This window comes from Impatiens glandulifera, chromosome 7, assembly GCF_907164915.1.
Source record: "Impatiens glandulifera chromosome 7, dImpGla2.1, whole genome shotgun sequence".
Classification (NCBI taxonomy): Eukaryota; Viridiplantae; Streptophyta; class Magnoliopsida; order Ericales; family Balsaminaceae; genus Impatiens; species Impatiens glandulifera.
Window position 1 is genome coordinate 49,420,154 of NC_061868.1, and position 16,346 is coordinate 49,436,499.

General features: G+C 32.2%; 3 protein-coding genes across 3 annotated transcripts; all 3 read right to left on the reverse strand.

Moving 5' to 3' along the window:
- Positions 1-2,651: 2,651 nt before the first annotated feature.
- Positions 2,652-6,437, reverse strand: LOC124910822 (maspardin). The gene is made up of 8 exons (XM_047451506.1): positions 6,193-6,437; positions 5,985-6,110; positions 5,795-5,893; positions 5,491-5,633; positions 4,577-4,685; positions 4,251-4,358; positions 3,268-3,408; positions 2,652-3,181 (listed from the first exon to the last, which is right to left on the reverse strand). The coding sequence occupies exons 1-8, from the start codon at positions 6,262-6,264 to the stop codon at positions 2,768-2,770; spliced, it is 1,212 nt and encodes a 403-aa protein (XP_047307462.1). The 5' UTR covers positions 6,265-6,437; the 3' UTR covers positions 2,652-2,767.
- Positions 6,438-7,591: 1,154 nt separating this feature from the next.
- On the reverse strand, positions 7,592-9,547 carry LOC124945925 (UDP-glucuronate 4-epimerase 2-like). Its single transcript, XM_047486452.1, has one exon. The coding sequence runs from the start codon at positions 9,288-9,290 to the stop codon at positions 7,974-7,976; it is 1,317 nt and encodes a 438-aa protein (XP_047342408.1). The 5' UTR covers positions 9,291-9,547; the 3' UTR covers positions 7,592-7,973.
- Positions 9,548-12,423: 2,876 nt separating this feature from the next.
- LOC124910140 (flavonoid 3'-monooxygenase CYP75B137-like) lies at positions 12,424-15,332 on the reverse strand. The gene is made up of 3 exons (XM_047450756.1): positions 14,919-15,332; positions 12,991-13,070; positions 12,424-12,547 (listed from the first exon to the last, which is right to left on the reverse strand). Exons 1-3 carry the CDS (start codon positions 15,330-15,332, stop codon positions 12,424-12,426), a joined length of 618 nt encoding a protein of 205 aa, XP_047306712.1.
- Positions 15,333-16,346: the final 1,014 nt, after the last annotated feature.

Consider the following 16,346-nt stretch of genomic DNA (forward strand, 5'->3'; position numbering starts at 1 on the left):
AATCTGAAAAAAAGGTAAATACGAGATGATATTATTTTATCTAATTGTTATTTAAAATTCTTACATTATTATTTTTTTTTCATTTTTAATTTGTAAACGCATTTTTACACTATTTTTAATATAAAATGATATTTTATAAAAAGAAAATGTTTTTTTATTAAACATTTAATAATGTAAAAAGGACATGCATATTAATTTCTCAACCCATTAATAATAACACAAGTTTGAGTTGAATTATTAACTATAAAACCCTAATCCCAACACTTCCCATAGCCTTATCTTAGGTAAGTAATAATTTATAATTAGTGAAAATAATAAAATATTAACTAAAGAAAATACTTTAATTACAAGGCAAGTCAAGTCAAAATTCTCATATTCCTCCACCATTCACGATCACAAGTGGAGGGAAATACATTAGTAAAAATGTAAATTAACTATTACTTAATTATCAACAACAACCCATTTGTTAAAGTATTTATAAATAGTGATGATTTAATTGTCCGTTTGTTAAAGTAGTTAGACCTAAATTTGGAGTCTATATATAGGGCATATAAATATAAATATATGAAAAAACAGGTGAGAGGAAGGGAAAGCTAACATTAATTATTATCTGCCCTTAAATAGAAAAAAAAAAAGGACAGAAGAATACCAAACATTAAATGTAAACCGTGTGATACATTTAAAACATGACCCGACCAGTGTCCAATTGTGTGTGTGTGTGTGTGAAGATTACCATAAAGTCTTACATGTCTAAAAGTATTATTATTTTTGAATTGATTGAAGTAAGTATTACAAAATCTACTTTATAAAGTAGATGTAAAAAAACTAATTTATTGAAGTTATTTAACAACTTACTGCCCCCTAACAAAGTAATTATTCTTCTTCTAGATGGGTAGTAGTTATTATTTTGTTTCATGGCATGTTTGTCTAAAAATATGATATACCAACCAACCTTGCTTAGCCGGCAATTGTCTGTCTGTCTGTATGCGAGATGCGAGAGTTCAATTAAGAGACGAAACCAACGAGAAAGATTACACTTAAACGGTTGGAAATTGAGTCATCAAGATTCAAAAATAAATCTTTCATACATGTGATGTGAAAAATAACAAATTAAAGAAAGACAGGGAAAAACAACTATATATAAATTTTTCATTACCAGGAGATAGACAGTGAATAAAATTACTCTATATGACATGACCAGTTATTACAGAATAGTGTTTTGCTTTACTTTATTTTTCATATCATATTTTAGCAGACAAATAATTAGAATCATATCAGTTCAAATATACTATGATGTTTTAAAAGATCATTAATATGAGATTTGTTTAACTTTTTTTAGGGATTAATTGAAGTCTATCAAGTTATTATAAAAAAGATAGATTTTTCATAGACTAATTTTGTTTGCTTCCAATTTTTTTTTTTGGTTGTTAGTGTACCTTGTTGCCCTTCTTCAATTTAGTACCTTTTTTAAGAATTGAATATCTATATATTGTATATTGTTGTTGTAATGAAATTTGTTCTTTTTTTTTTTTTAAAGAAAACTTAGAACAAATCTCTTAGTGGCTCTCTTTAGAACAATAATGTATTTATTTAAAGACATTTATAAAATATTAATAAAAATATTGGTTCATTTGTGTGAGACTTGATCATGAAAAAAAATATAATAAATTTATGAATATATTTATTTAATTTATGTTGTAAATTAATATTTGAATAATATATTTATCTTTCAAAATTGATCATTAATTAAATATTTAAAAAATAAATATTAATTAAATATCTCACTTGTGTACTTACCTTCTAAGTTATGCATTTTTTTAGTTTCTTCTAAGTCACGGCTTTTTAGTTTTTAGTAAGAATCAAACAAATATCTTGTATGAGCTATAGCCTAAAGGGGATGAACCCGTGATATAGTTCACAAAAACTCAATTGTTATGAAGTTTTGCAGACCAACAGGCAACAATAAATGATGGGATTTCAATCCGAATAATGCAATTCCTTAAAATGCCAACCAGAATTAATTACAAAACCCAACAAAATGTACTACATATTGAAACTGAGTTGAAAAATAATGTGATTTTCTATGAACTTGAGGTTCTGTTTGTTTGAAGAAAGTTATTATATATATATATATTATATATGATGAGAAATTCAATAATCTCAATCAAATAATGTAGGAATGTGTCAAAATCTCACTTATTATAAGCTTCGAGAAATCCTTTGTCCTCCGAATAAGTATTGGTGCACTTTATGCCCATCAAAGAATCTCGAGATGCTAATCCACGAAGATAGGATAAATTCGAAAGAACTCATATACGGCAGGTATCATTAACTGTCCTGTAAATGTTTTTGAATATATTTCCGATCATAGATTCTTTCTGATCTGGCCAACCTGGTCAAGAGTAGACCCCTCAAGTCCTGGAAAGAGACTCTTGCTCTAATTTGCTCTGTAAGTTGTTTCAATCCAAAAATGATACAAGATTTCTTGAATTCCTACTCTCCTCTATGCACTTATATTTAGCTTGTTTTTAGAGAACATTTCTATGCTTCTACAACTGGTGTACAAATTTTAATTTAGCATAAAACTTTCACATATATTGATGTCAAAACTTGTACAATGAGAGTTCAATTTAGAGACGAACGAAACCAACGAGAAAGATTACACTCAAAGGCAAAAATATACTTGTACAACATCATGTAGCAGCTAATAAGCTAATGGAAATTAATGTTTACGAAAATCAAGGGGATAAAAATCTACACAAATTGATTATATGTCCAACAGAAGTTGATAATTGACGAGGCTTCTGTATAGGATGAAAATAGATAGATAATAGTATAAGTAGTAGTAGTAGACAACTCCAACACAAACTTGAGGCAAAGTATTTACCAGTTGGAATCTACTACTGTTGTTCATCGTGAGCTGTTCATCTCTATTTTCTGCTGAATCAACACCAGCATCATCTGGAGGCAGAGCTGGTGATGACGATGATGATGAAGATGAAGGGTGGTTGCTCTTTGGAGGGACTCCTCCAGAGCTGTCTGCGTTATTCTCTTTGGAAGAAGACTCGTCTTCATCTCTTTCATCCCGGTTTTGTTTGCTAGAATTTCCATCCCTACCATCTTTTGATTTGCCATGTACCAAATCTGGCCGAGCTTCCACACCCACACGTCTCAGGTGCAGCTGTCGCTCATAAATATAACAGAGATTATTAATTAATTAATAATTTTAAGGAAAATCCTGCTCAAATGGGAAACGTGTTTATTTACCTGAAGATGGAGATTCACTTCGTCTGGTCGCGAAAGAAATGGGAAGTCACCTCCACTCTTCAACTCTGCTCTTCTTGCTCCCGGGTATCTTTCAATCACCTCGTCTTTCAGTTTTTGAGGAATTGCGCAGTAGTCATTCGTCTTCATAACCCAACACCAACATAATAAGTATGAGAATTACGCACCAACAGCTTCTACTTTTCATATAATAATAATAATAATTAAGCTGGAAATATAGTGATGCAAACGAGACAGTGATAGATAAAATTGAGAAGGCTATTGAGAATATCGAGAAAAGTGGAAAGAAGAAGAAAGCAAAGGAAAATAAATCCAGAAAGACATAAACTTCATAGTGATGTGAACTATGATACGAGGGAAGACGAATTTAAGCACTAAGAACAACATTGACTTTAGCATATACTGTCTTGATAATTTCTTGTTCTTCTCTCTAGCTTTGTGAGTTTTGATGTTTAATTACTCTCTGTAGTCTTATTCTAAAGAACTTGTGGCAATTTGTGTCACGAGTTGGCCAATGGCACATATGATCTTCGTGGGTCGTGACTTATTGGAAAAGAGACTCACTTTTTCTAAAATAATAATATTTAAGCTATAAATCTGGTGATGGATAATTGGAGAGATATACATGAAAATTTACTCCACAATTCAGTATAAAATTTTCATGCTTGGGTAGCTCAATTAATAAGAGTATTAAACTAAGAAGCTAATGTCTCTAAAAAAGGGTTGTCTATGTCTATCTATGCATATTAGCATAAGGCTGCAAGAATTAACAAAATGTGCTTTGACAAATACATGTATTTAAGAGCCGAATCAAATTTCAGTATATCCAACTAGCATATGCATCCTATACTGTCAAGTCGATCTACTTATAATCGAGGTATTTTTTTAAATATTTCCAGCCCAGTACTATGCATTTAGACATCAGGATCATAAAATTTCACACAACAGATGGTTTTATCACATACGTCAATGATTGTGATGTTAGAATCTGTAAGCAGCAGTGATCCAACCGAAGCTGAATTAGTGGTTAAGGTCAATCTGGCTGCCAAATCATCCTTCGATAAAGTTTCTACCTGCAAAATCGAATGCTAAACGAACTTAGAAAACAGATAAGAGAAACCCATAGCTATTATATTCATGGGTTACTTGAACATTCTTTTTTGTAAGTTTAGTGGGCTATTCCAGCTTTTCAAGCAAGTTCAGTGGACTATTTAATCTTTATTTTCAAATAAAAATAAAAGAAGGGACCAAACATCTTTAGTGATTCTCCTAGGTCATTGAGACTTATAACCTGGGCAACAACAAAATCCACAGAATCAGCAATGAATGGTTCATGAGGCCCATCTCGGATTCCTGTAAGGACATATCTCTTCAGCAAAAAGGAAGGGCTCCATCCAACACTGAGACAAAATTAACAAAGTTAGTACCTAAGCTCCAATATAGAATTTGAAGTGACCAGGTTAGCTCTTAAGCATTCAACATAGTGGAAAAGATAAATTTTACTACAAGGCCCAAGAAAACTACTAGGCATTAATGATAATAATACGATTGAAGCATTAAAGTAAAAAGTGTTTACTTCAGAATATTTTGATACCCCAAATGGTGTTTCAAAGGAACAGCCTAATAAATATTCACATCTACCTTCAAAATCAAGAGTCTTTTGATTAAAAGCACATCCATATCTAGGTAAGCCAATAACCTCTCCTATCTATGGGAAGTCAGACCTAATTTCACAAAGGTATCATAGTTTGTATGTCACCAACATAGCACTTCTCTTGCAGCAAAGGACAGATGGAAATATTATACAGTAATACCTATAATAATCTCTTTATTACTTCCATAGAAAATGCAACCCTCCTTCTCATAGCAACTTACTATATTACTTATACGAACCATAAATACTTGTTTTCCAGTATAAGTAACTAGGGGCTTTCTCCTATGGTTTCTACTATGCAAATTGAAGCTTTTGTTTTCTCAATTCACCAATAGCATCTTGAATTTCAATCAGGTGGCAGTACTTCAGTTAACTACATATTAACTTTGATCGACCATCTCACCAATAAATGAAATTTCTTTTAACTGCGGAAAATTCATCTACAGAATACAAAAACTTAAGTTGAATAGGTAATAAAAGTGATCAAGACAATATAGAAGGCACATAAGTAACTAGGAAGATCGACATAAAATATAATTATAGAACCGTACATTGGAGCCCAAGGCATTGCAGTTGAGAAACTTTGTGTCTCCAAGAATGAATTTGAGAGGATCAATGACCTAACTCGACGAGGACGATGCTGTGCAAAGAGTTGTGCTAGGAATCCTCCAAGTGATGTACCATAAAGATGTACCTGTTAGATTTAAGCTGGTATATGACATGTACCTTGAACTTTTATGAAGATAAACACACAAAATTTATGTCAGAGGAATGAAAAATAAAACTGTTTCCTTGCAAATGACATGATATTGGAAGCTGTAATATTGATGCACATGTAAATAACAGTAATATTACATGATGGACATCAATGGCATCAAGAAACTTCTCAAATGCTTGAATCCACTCATGATGGTCCCAGACACGTGGAATATCAACCGATATGATTCGGTATCCCTGATATTTAAAATAAGAAAAAGAAGTCAATTTTCATATTTGCGTTTGTGATGTGGTGCACATTCTACTAATTCAGAATATATGAGAGTACCTTTGTAGACAATGACATGATCTGCTTGTAGTAAACCTCAGCAGTTCCGGCAATGCTAGGAAGACAGATAAGCGGAGGCACAAGTTTTGGACCAAAGTCATAATAACGCCACTGCTTTGTGCCGATCTATAAAATATTATAAATTCAACAAGATCAGAACAAGAAGTAGATAGATACAGAAACAGCAATAGCAATAGCATTAACTTACTGGGATCTTGTGAAGCGGGACCTGAGACTTAAAGTAGATGAAATCACCAGGCGCCGAGAAGACGCCTCTCATCGTTGATTTCAGATGACAGCCAAAACGAACTCATCAACAATTTGACTTCTCATTGATCCATTCAAAATGGCCCTTTCTCTCTCCAGATAGCTTGATCAAGCAGGATCTTCCAGGCTGTTCAATTATTTCTCTCTCTCTCTAGAGTGTAACTGTAACCTGCAACCTCGACGACTCCAATGGCGAGCGCGCCGTAGAGAAGAAGAGATCACACGTGCCTGCCTGGTTACCCACACGTGACCTGTCTTTCTCTCACTAATCCGACTCATCATCTTAGTTAATATTTACTGCGCGCGCGCGCAGTAACTATTTCTTTATCATTTCTACTTCCAATGTGTAACTTTTTCGTAAATATAATTAATAAGATTATTATTATTATTATTATTCAAAACCTCTTTAGCTTCTAATTGTTTGTTTATCTATATTTCTGAATTATAAACTTAGGACCTTTGATGAAGGCTTATTTTAATTTAATCAAAATAATATTTTTATTTGATTATCAATTCAATTTTACTTAACTCTTGTTACTTTTTAAGTTATTCATTATCAATGCAACAAATCTTTCAATTGTTTGTGGTGATGGTAACAAAATACTCTGTTTTCAAAACAAAAAGACCAAACAACATAAGTAAGCGTTTTAGTTAGAATTTCCAAGAAAAGAGGAATATTCTGATCGGATATTTGAACAACTTTTTTTTACTGTATGTGTTATTCTATTCAAATGCCCAAATTCCCTCTTTGGATTGTCATGACATGCAAAAGATAATCTTGATGAACATTTCAGGCAATGAAATGATTTGAATAAGTGTGACAAACAAAACTGTCATTTTAGTAATTTTCAGTAGTAGTTAATAACAAGCTTGTTTTTGCTCCAAATCAAAAGTCAGTTATGGAAAGACATTGCTGTCATGATTCAAAACCTAAATTTGAGATTATCAAGGACGACGGAATGAAAATCGGGCAATGTTGTTCAAGAACATGCCCAAAACATATAACAAACGGAAAATGAAAACCTGGATGAACCAAGGAAAAAGGAGAATTGGTGATAAACATGCAAGCAAATATGATATGGAATTCTCTAGGTCAAGGAAAACACCTCTTCTCTTCTGATACTTTCTAGAGAAAACGCCTAACCACGTCGATTCAATCTAAGATCAAAGATTGATGAAAACCAACTTCTAATCCAGACAGACAGATGGAAATCATTCTCTATATTTCAGATATTGAATAAAGACGACACACAAGTCTTGAACACAATCAAACATGACAAATATATTTATGTAATCAGTAGAGCTTCATATATATATATATATATACTCAAAAACATACAACAAAGGAAATAGGAAGGAAAGGAAGTTGGTCTATATAATTCCAAGTCAGTCAGTCAAGACAGAATCATTCCAGCAGGAATATGCAGATAGTGTCTATAAGCTAGGAAAATAAGACGACTGCGCTCTAAAACAGAGACCGCCTACATCTATATGTCAAAGACAAACAAGATTATTTGCAGAAAAAAAAGAAGTAATCAAATGGGTGATAGCATACTACTTCCTTCCTCCCTCCCTCCCTCCCTGCATGATGACCACCATACAAAAACACTAGAAGAAAGAAACTGAGTGGTTCAATAAAAACACAATCTGGATTAGATCATGCATGTTGCTGTATCTGCAGAAGAAACATCGAAAAACAAAACAACAAAAAGGACAAGAAATTCACCAGGCACTTTTTTTCTTGTAGTAACTCAGATACCATTTCACAAACTTCTTCAATCCCCCTTCTAAATCAGTAGTAGGCTTATATCCAAGTTCTATTTCTGCCAAGCTTATGTTTGCATGTGTGAATGGTACATCCCCATTCCTTGGCAAAGCCATGAACTTCTTTCTAGCCTTCACTTTCAGAAGCTTCTCCAGTATGCTAACAAGATTGCTCACGGGCACAGGCGATGTGTTACCCAGATTGAAGATTCTCAATTGTGCAGCACCCTTCTTCTTCCCACCACTTCCAGTGCTCTTCTTTGATGTGTCAACAGCTGCCAAACAACCCTTCACTACATCATCAATGTATGTAAAATCTCTTGCAACTGTTTGATGATTTGAACCTTCAAAGATTGTAATTGCTTTCCCCTTTAATATATCCCTAGTGAAGAAGAAGTAAGCCATGTCTGGCCTCCCCCATGGCCCATAAACTGTGAAGAACCTCAAACCAGTAATTGAAAGACCATAAATATGATTGTACGAATGAGCAATTCCTTCAGCAGCCTTCTTCGTCGCAGCATATAAGCTGGCTGGGTGGTCAGTTCGATCCTTCTCCGAAAAGGGTACCTTCGAGTTTAATCCATATACCGAGCTCGAAGAAGCCCAAACAATTGCTGGTTGTGGATTTGCAGATTTACATACATCAAGAAGAGTAACGAATCCAGCAACGTTACTATGAATATACGAATTTGGGTTCTGCATTGCGTACCTCACACCAGCCTGAGCCGCCAGATGCATCACATGCGTAAATGCGACAACATCGAATAGCTTCTGCAGAAGGAGATGATCGTTAATGTCACCTTCAACTATGAAAACACCAGAGCGATTAAGAAGGTTCCGACGAGACTTCTTCAGTCCAACGTCGTAGTAGCTATTGAAATTGTCGAGTCCCACGACGCCATCGCCGCGCTGTTTAAGGGAAATGGAGACGTGACTACCAACAAAGCCGGCTGCACCGGTGACGAGCACAGTAAGACCGGAGCGTGAACGTACGCGAGCAGATGAGCGAACGCGGCGCTCCCAGGCGGGTCCACCCCAATTTGTAGTCTGGATGCTGTGGCGAGTGGAATCGACGGAGGAGGTGGGTAGAGAAGATGGGGATAGGAGGAAGACGAGGATAATGAGGGTGAGGAAACAAAGGGACCAAATAGTGAGTCTGTTTAGAGATGCTTGGAAACGGAGACGATGAATGTAAGGCTGTGATTTCTCCGGCTTGAATTTTCCGGCGATCGATGGAACGTCGAGATGGGAAGGTACCGGTTTATACTGAGTCATCGTGGGTGGTATTTGGTGGGTTCGATCAAAACCCAATTAAAACCCTTTCCTTTCCTTTCCTTTCTTTGTTGTTATATTTCCGTGAAAATCGAAGATATCTCTCTGAATCTCTCTCGGCCCTCTTCCTTAATATGAAATGCAGAAACAATCGATCAAATGGCCATGCGAATTCTCTCACCTCTCACTTTGATGATTCTGCAATACTTGAGCGAAGAAAGCAAAGCAACATCTTCTTTCTTTCTTTCTATCTGATGATTCTTTCCTTCACAATATTTACTGGAAAAAGGAACCATTTCTTCAATATTAAATTCAGTCGTCGGTTTTATTTTGTTGATTAATTAATTATTTTCTTTTTAAAACCAATTATTTCTTAATTTTTAATTGAAGGTCCCATATATACATTGCTAATAAATCATTTTTACATTTTTTTAAGGTAAATATATATGTGTAAGTCAAAATGAGATTTATTTTTGCCTGGCAAATCTCCTTTGGATTTTTCCTCTATTTGTTTGCTTATATGGTATGGTTAATTCTATTATAAACATTACCCTAAGCTATCTAATTAACATTATTACCCTTTATTTAAAAAAAAATAAACTTGTATTATTAAATAATAGGGATATACAAATAAATATATTATATATATATATATATATGTGATATATTTAATCTATTAGATAAAAATTTTACATTAGGATAATTTAAGAGAGAATTAATGTCTAACATATTAAAAGTTACTAATTTAATTTTCAGGTTGTCTAGATTTTTGATATTCGGTTGAATGATGCTTGATTTCATTGGTAATTGTAGAAAAAATTGAATTGATATGACTTATAGGATATGATATTTTTTTATTTTGATTAATTATGTACTAAAAAAAATAAACTTTAGGGTTTAGGGTTAACAAAAAAAATAAAGTTTGATAATATGTTGATGGATGTATTTTATTTTTTCTTATTTCGATTATTTTGTAGTTTGAAAAAAATATGATTTTGTGAATTTTGTGCTACTATTTTTTTTTATGTGCGAAAGCTCTATTAGTGTTGGATTTTTTTATTTGACAACTTTAGGAAGTGATTGGTCTTTTCGATTATCACTTCTTTGTATTTTGTATTTTTTTTAGTTTTTCAAGTTATTTTATTTGATGTTTATGAATTCTTGTAATTTAATTTAATGGGTTGAAATTAACAATTTCAAAGAACTAGGATGATCAAAATTTCAGGTCTATAACAGTACTATTTTCCTCTTACAATTAAGCTCTAATTTTAAAAAATGGAAGAACCCATCCTAGAGTTTTTTATTCGTTATATTATTATTATTTTTCCTTTTTCATAGTGGAGTTAAATGGAAATGAAATGAAGCCATAAATTGTTAGTTTTTTAGTTAACTTTTCCAACATTTTCAGATTCTATTAATCAGATTTCTAAAACCCTTCGTTTATTTAGTAATATAGGCCTCATTTGAATTTTGAAAATACATTTTATTTCTCTTTTATATCTGAATATAGATTGTCTACATATAAACTTAGATAGATATAAATTCATAAATTTATTTATATAGAAATATTTCATATAGTATTTCCAAACAGGACTAATAATAATACCTGGTCAAGATATAATTAAGCTCTATGTTTGAGTTGGACCCTATATGTTTTTTTTTTTAAGTTTGAATCGGATTAATATTATTATTTATAATTAAAGTTAATGTTAAAAAATTATACTATATAAAATAAGAATAAACTATTTGAATATTATAATGTTATGATAAAAAATAATAATAAACTATATTTGTGGATAATGCTTCAAGAAAGAAAAAGGTGAAAATGAAAAAGAAACATCTGAAATAAATGCTCTTTTAGGTAAGTAGATGGCACACTAATTAAAGTCTGCAATTTTACTTTACCTTAAAGTACAAGAAAAACATGATAATCAAATACAAATAGTTACAAATGAGATCTATTTTTTTTTTTACCCACATAATTGTCCACGTTTAGATGGGAAATTTGACGAAATGACCTTAAAGACTGGGTTATTTGACCTGGTGGTAATTTGATAATTTAATTGCGCTCGTGGTGATTTTATTTTTTTTGGACGATTTTGCCCTTGTCGCGAAACGCTAAGTCACTTAGCGTTTCGCGAAGTGAAAATGTGTGAAATGTCAAAATTACCCTTACTATTTAATATAACTTCCCTCATTTTTTTTCATTTCTTTTCTTCTCCTTCTCTCTCTTCCCGTTCTTCTCCTCCTTCTCTCTATACTGGGCGGCGGCGATCGGCGGCGAAACGACAATGAGTTTCACGACGAGCACGAGCACTGTTCCACTTGGTACGTTTATCTTATGATATTTCAAGTTTATTGATGTTTGGTTTATGCATCTTCGAATCACTGTTGTTTAGGGTTTACTTCCCGTTTCGCTAAGGACTTACCGTTTCGCTAAGGACTTATCGTTTCGCTAAATATTTTAACATGAGTTGTCTTAGCTCAGCTGGTAGAGTGCGTGGCTTTTAACCATGTGGTTGTGGGTTCAATTCCCACAAATGGTGTTTTTATAGTTTTTTTTTTTTTTTTTACTTTTGCATAAATCAAATGCTCATTTGTAGAGAAATGGTTATGTTTTAATTTGATACATAAATGAAATGGTATAGAAAATGTTTGTTATGGTTATGTTTTAATTTGATACATAAATGAAATGGTATAGAAAATGTTTGTTATGGTTATGTTTTAATTTGATGCATAAATGAAATGGTATAGAAAATGTTTGTTTGTTTTTTTTTACTTTTGAATAAATCAAATGTTCATTTGTAGAGAAATGGTTATGTTTTAGTTTGATGCATAAATGAAATGGTATAGAAAGAAATGAAACAAAATCAGCTTAAACATTCATTAACAAATACCAAAAGCAGCTTAAACATTCATTAACAAATACCAAAGAAAGTAGTTCACTTTTTACATATTATTATTTTCTTAATTAGAATTAATTTATTTATTTACTGAAGTAATCTTCAGTCCTGCCCTTGAATCCAATTTGTCCAAAAGTCAATGCCAAGAACAATCTCAAGTGTCAAGTAACCAGCCTAACCTGTTTGTTTACTTGTTTATGTATATTAATATTAGAAAGAAACAGAAATATATTTTAATTGCTCAGTCCCAATGCTGGAAAGAGTCCGTTGATCGCCAGAAAACTGGAAGGTGCTAACCATCCGATCAACCCAAACCCAATCACGTTCAGATCTTTCCGTAGCCAATCCCTCTCGAAACTACAATCAATCAAACAAACAAATTTCAATTATACTCTTATTTTCTTACATTACATACATACATGATACATACCACGTAAGCTTTCCACCTAAGGCTTTTGCAACCATCAAAGGATTCATGGCTCTAACTGGAGCCTTTAGGAATCCTGAGCTCAGTCTCACCGGTGATGAAGACAGACAAGATCCGTTTCGCTAAGTGCTTAGCACTTAGCGAAACGCTAAGCACTACGGTAAATCCTTAGCGGGAAGATGAAACGGAACTCATATGATCCAAGATTATATGCAAAACCCATTAATGAACCATACTTAACGAAATGGTCAAATATGAACCAAATAACAAATATGAACCCACAAATATGAACAAATATGAACCAAATATGAACCAAATATGAACGAAATATGAAAAGGTTTTGAAATGAAGAAAATGTAAACATGAACATAACTGTTTATCAGATCTGAAATGAACATCTACCTCGACGACCTTCAAATCCTTAGAATCGGAGATCTGCATACCCTCTCGAAACTACAATCAATCAAACAAACAAATTTCAATTATACTCTTATTTTCTTACATTACATACATACATGATACATACCATGTAAGCTTTCCACCTAAGGCTTTTGCAACCATCAAAGGATTCATGGCTCTAACTGGAGCCTTTAGGAATCCTGAGCTCAGTCTCACCGGTGATGAAGATAGACAAGATCCGTTTCGCTAAGTGCTTAGCACTTAGCAAAACGCTAAGCACTTAGTGAAACGCTAAGCACTTAGCGAAACGGTAAGTCCTTAGCGAATCTTCCCTAAAACGGAACTCATATGATCCAAGATTATATGCAAAACCCATTAATGAACCACACTTAACGAAATGGTCAAATATGAACCAAATAACAAATATGAACCCACAAATATGAACCAAATATGAACCAAATATGAACGAAATATGAAAAGGTTTTGAAATGAAGAAAATGTAAACATGAACATAACTGTTTATCAGATCTGAAATGAACATCTACCTCGACGACCTTCAAATCCTTAGAATCGGAGATCTGCATACCCTAAACCCTAGAATCGAAAACCTGCATACAAAATAGATTTAGGGTTATAAATCTTGTAAATCTGTATAGATAAAAACATAAATGAATTATGTTAGAAGATCTTGTAAATCTGTATAGATCTGTATAGATAACCGCCGCCGTCCGTCGCCGTCCGTCGTCGCCGCTGGCCGCCGTGAAGGAGAGAACGGGAGAAGAGAGAGAAAGAAAACTAAGAAAATGAAAATATTTGAGTATTTATACTAACCCTAATCCACTTCGCGAAACGCTAAGTCACTTAGCGTTTCGCGACAAGGGCAAAATCGTATAAAAAAAAATATAGAACCACGAGCGCAAAAAAATTATAATATTACCATCAGATCAAATAACCTCATCTTTGAGGTTATTTGATCGATGGCAAATACTTATTATATTTAGTTAATACTTTTGATTGGGTGCATGAAATAGCAAATCTTATATAAATTTATAACACTATTATTTTGTATAGACTATTTAATTAAAAAAAAATATTTTATCAAATATATAGTGAATGATCATACACATCATAACATTTAAATATCAAAATCAAAATATACCGTGAATGATAAGCCCAACAAATTATAAGACTAGGACAGACACATATACAAAGCAGCCCAATATAATATCCTAAAAATAATATATATATTAACTAAAACATAATGTATTTTTTTTATTAATTTTTTTAATTAAAAGATTGTAGGACTAGGCAGTCCAGAAGCCATGAATGGCATGAATTTATCAGTACAAAGTAAGATGTTAGATCAAAAAAAATTGTTAATTCATTTGGGATTGTTTTTCTCGATTACTCTCTAGCCAATTAATTATATATTTTTTAATAAATTTTTTCTACTTTGAATTCTATTTTTTATATTATTGTACTTAAATTACTTTTTTTTTTTTTTTTTAATTTACATTGATTAAAAATTAAAAAAAAAAAAAGTCTCTCAGTACCTACAAAATTTACTTTTTTTTTTTGTAATGCACTCCATATAATTATTTTTTTCATGTAACAAATCTTAATTACCACCAACATATTACCATTCCCTAAATTATTAACACCATTACAAACCCCCCATATTAAAAACAACATCAAAATTAACTAACAAAGCAGGATTATCAATCCAAAATTCATGTTTAAATTACCAACATTATAACATTGCAGCCATACCTAAGCACATAAGAACAGTATCATCATGTTTAAATTTGCTCACATATGATTGTAGATTCAGTTGTGTTCTTGACCTTGGTCAAACTAATTTTTGAGCTAATATATAATATAAGAATGTAGCATTTCTCTTACAAATAGTTTGCGAATGTTTCTCCAATAAGGGCCTGAGGAGGACCAAGTAATGTCCATAGCATTGTGGGTGAGTGTCAAAGCCGCGATTGTTGGGTCCCGGTTGGAGAAGACCACATCTAAGTCGCGGCAAACTTGTTTAGCCAGAGATGGTGAGCTAACCACAATACAGAGTTTGCTCCCGAGCCAGAGTTTGTAGATGGGGCCATATTCTTCGGCCAGTTTTGAGAATTCGTGATGCAAGTTTTTGCCAAGAAATGGGAGGTAACCCACAATTGGGAGGCCTCTTGGACCGGGTGGCAAAGGTGCTACCACTAACTTGTTCCCTTTTCTCATCCATAGCCAACACAAAATTGCTTCTATCAGTAGTAGTAGAAGAACTTGATAGAGATAATTTTGTGATAGATTTGCAGACATTTTTTGTTTTGTTTTGTTTTGTTTTGCAACAGACTGCAAAGGTTGATCTAAAAGACAAATGAGACTTGTCTGCAATACCCAAACTAAGCTTTGTCTTGGAGATTTTATTTATACTTCAATATGTAACAAAATCTAGAAAATTTGTGATAGACATTCATCTGTTTCTGGCCTAGTCATCTTCAGATATAAGAAAACCAAATTCTAATGACAAAGGCCTTTTTGTGTGGCGAATGATCTTTTGAATTAATATCAAAGAAAATTAAAAGAGAAATTATTTGCTTAAGTCATTAATATCCATAGATTTAGATGTCAAATACGGCACAATAAATTCATTCCTTTTATAAGCTATTAAGTTGGATATAAGAAAAACAAAAACATATTTTAATGTTTAATAAGTTGAAATGATTGATCGCAAAAATTAACATGTATAAATCCACTATAAAATTTGGTCAAAGTTAACATCAACTTTTCGATATGAATTTTGTTTTAAATTTCATACAAATCAAACATTATTTCATTCCCCTTTTATCAAATGATTAAATCAATTAACTCATTATCTAAAATATTAAAATATCTTTTATTTTAAATTATTATTTTTTAATTTTATCTTATTTATATATATCAATCCCTTTTAAATTTTTTTATTAAAAATAATCATTACCTCCTCAAAATTATCATCATCACTCAATTTTTTCTCTCTTAATTTTTTTTTTTAAAAAAAAACACTGCTACCAAACAATGCCAACCTTCTCTTTGTGACTAATTAAACTCTTTGAGGTCAAGCCTATAATACCTAATAGGATAAGAATCAAAATAAGTGTAATGACCTAAAAAAAATGATATAGTACATACTTAAATTGTCAATAAAAACATTAATTTAATAATTTTCAAACATTTAACCTAAAGTTTAAATAAGTTCATAAAAGTTAAGGAGATAAAGTTAAAAAATAAGATTTGGATTGACATTAAACTTCAGAAATTGCACTATTCACATATGAAGAAGGGTCTCAATAT

Bases quoted from the DNA above. Each gene is read 5' to 3' on its own strand.
- LOC124910822 (XM_047451506.1), bottom strand. From the start codon at position 6,264: ATGAGAGGCGTCTTCTCGGCGCCTGGTGATTTCATCTACTTTAAGTCT. The intron at 6,111-6,192 runs GTAAGTTAATGC...AATATTTTATAG, and splicing joins TCCCGCTTCACAAGATCCCA to ATCGGCACAAAGCAGTGGCG. The intron at 3,409-4,250 runs GTATGTGATAAA...TGGGTTATGAAG, and splicing joins CTAACATCACAATCATTGAC to ACGAATGACTACTGCGCAAT.
- LOC124910140 (XM_047450756.1), bottom strand. From the start codon at position 15,332: ATGTCTGCAAATCTATCACAAAATTATCTCTATCAAGTTCTTCTACTA. The intron at 13,071-14,918 runs GTAAGAGAAATG...GATTGATTGTAG, and splicing joins GAAACATTCGCAAACTATTT to TTTCGAGAGGGTATGCAGAT. The intron at 12,548-12,990 runs GTTATGTTCATG...GATTGATTGTAG, and splicing joins CATTTCAGATCTGATAAACA to TTTCGAGAGGGATTGGCTAC.
- LOC124945925 (XM_047486452.1), bottom strand. From the start codon at position 9,290: ATGACTCAGTATAAACCGGTACCTTCCCATCTCGACGTTCCATCGATC.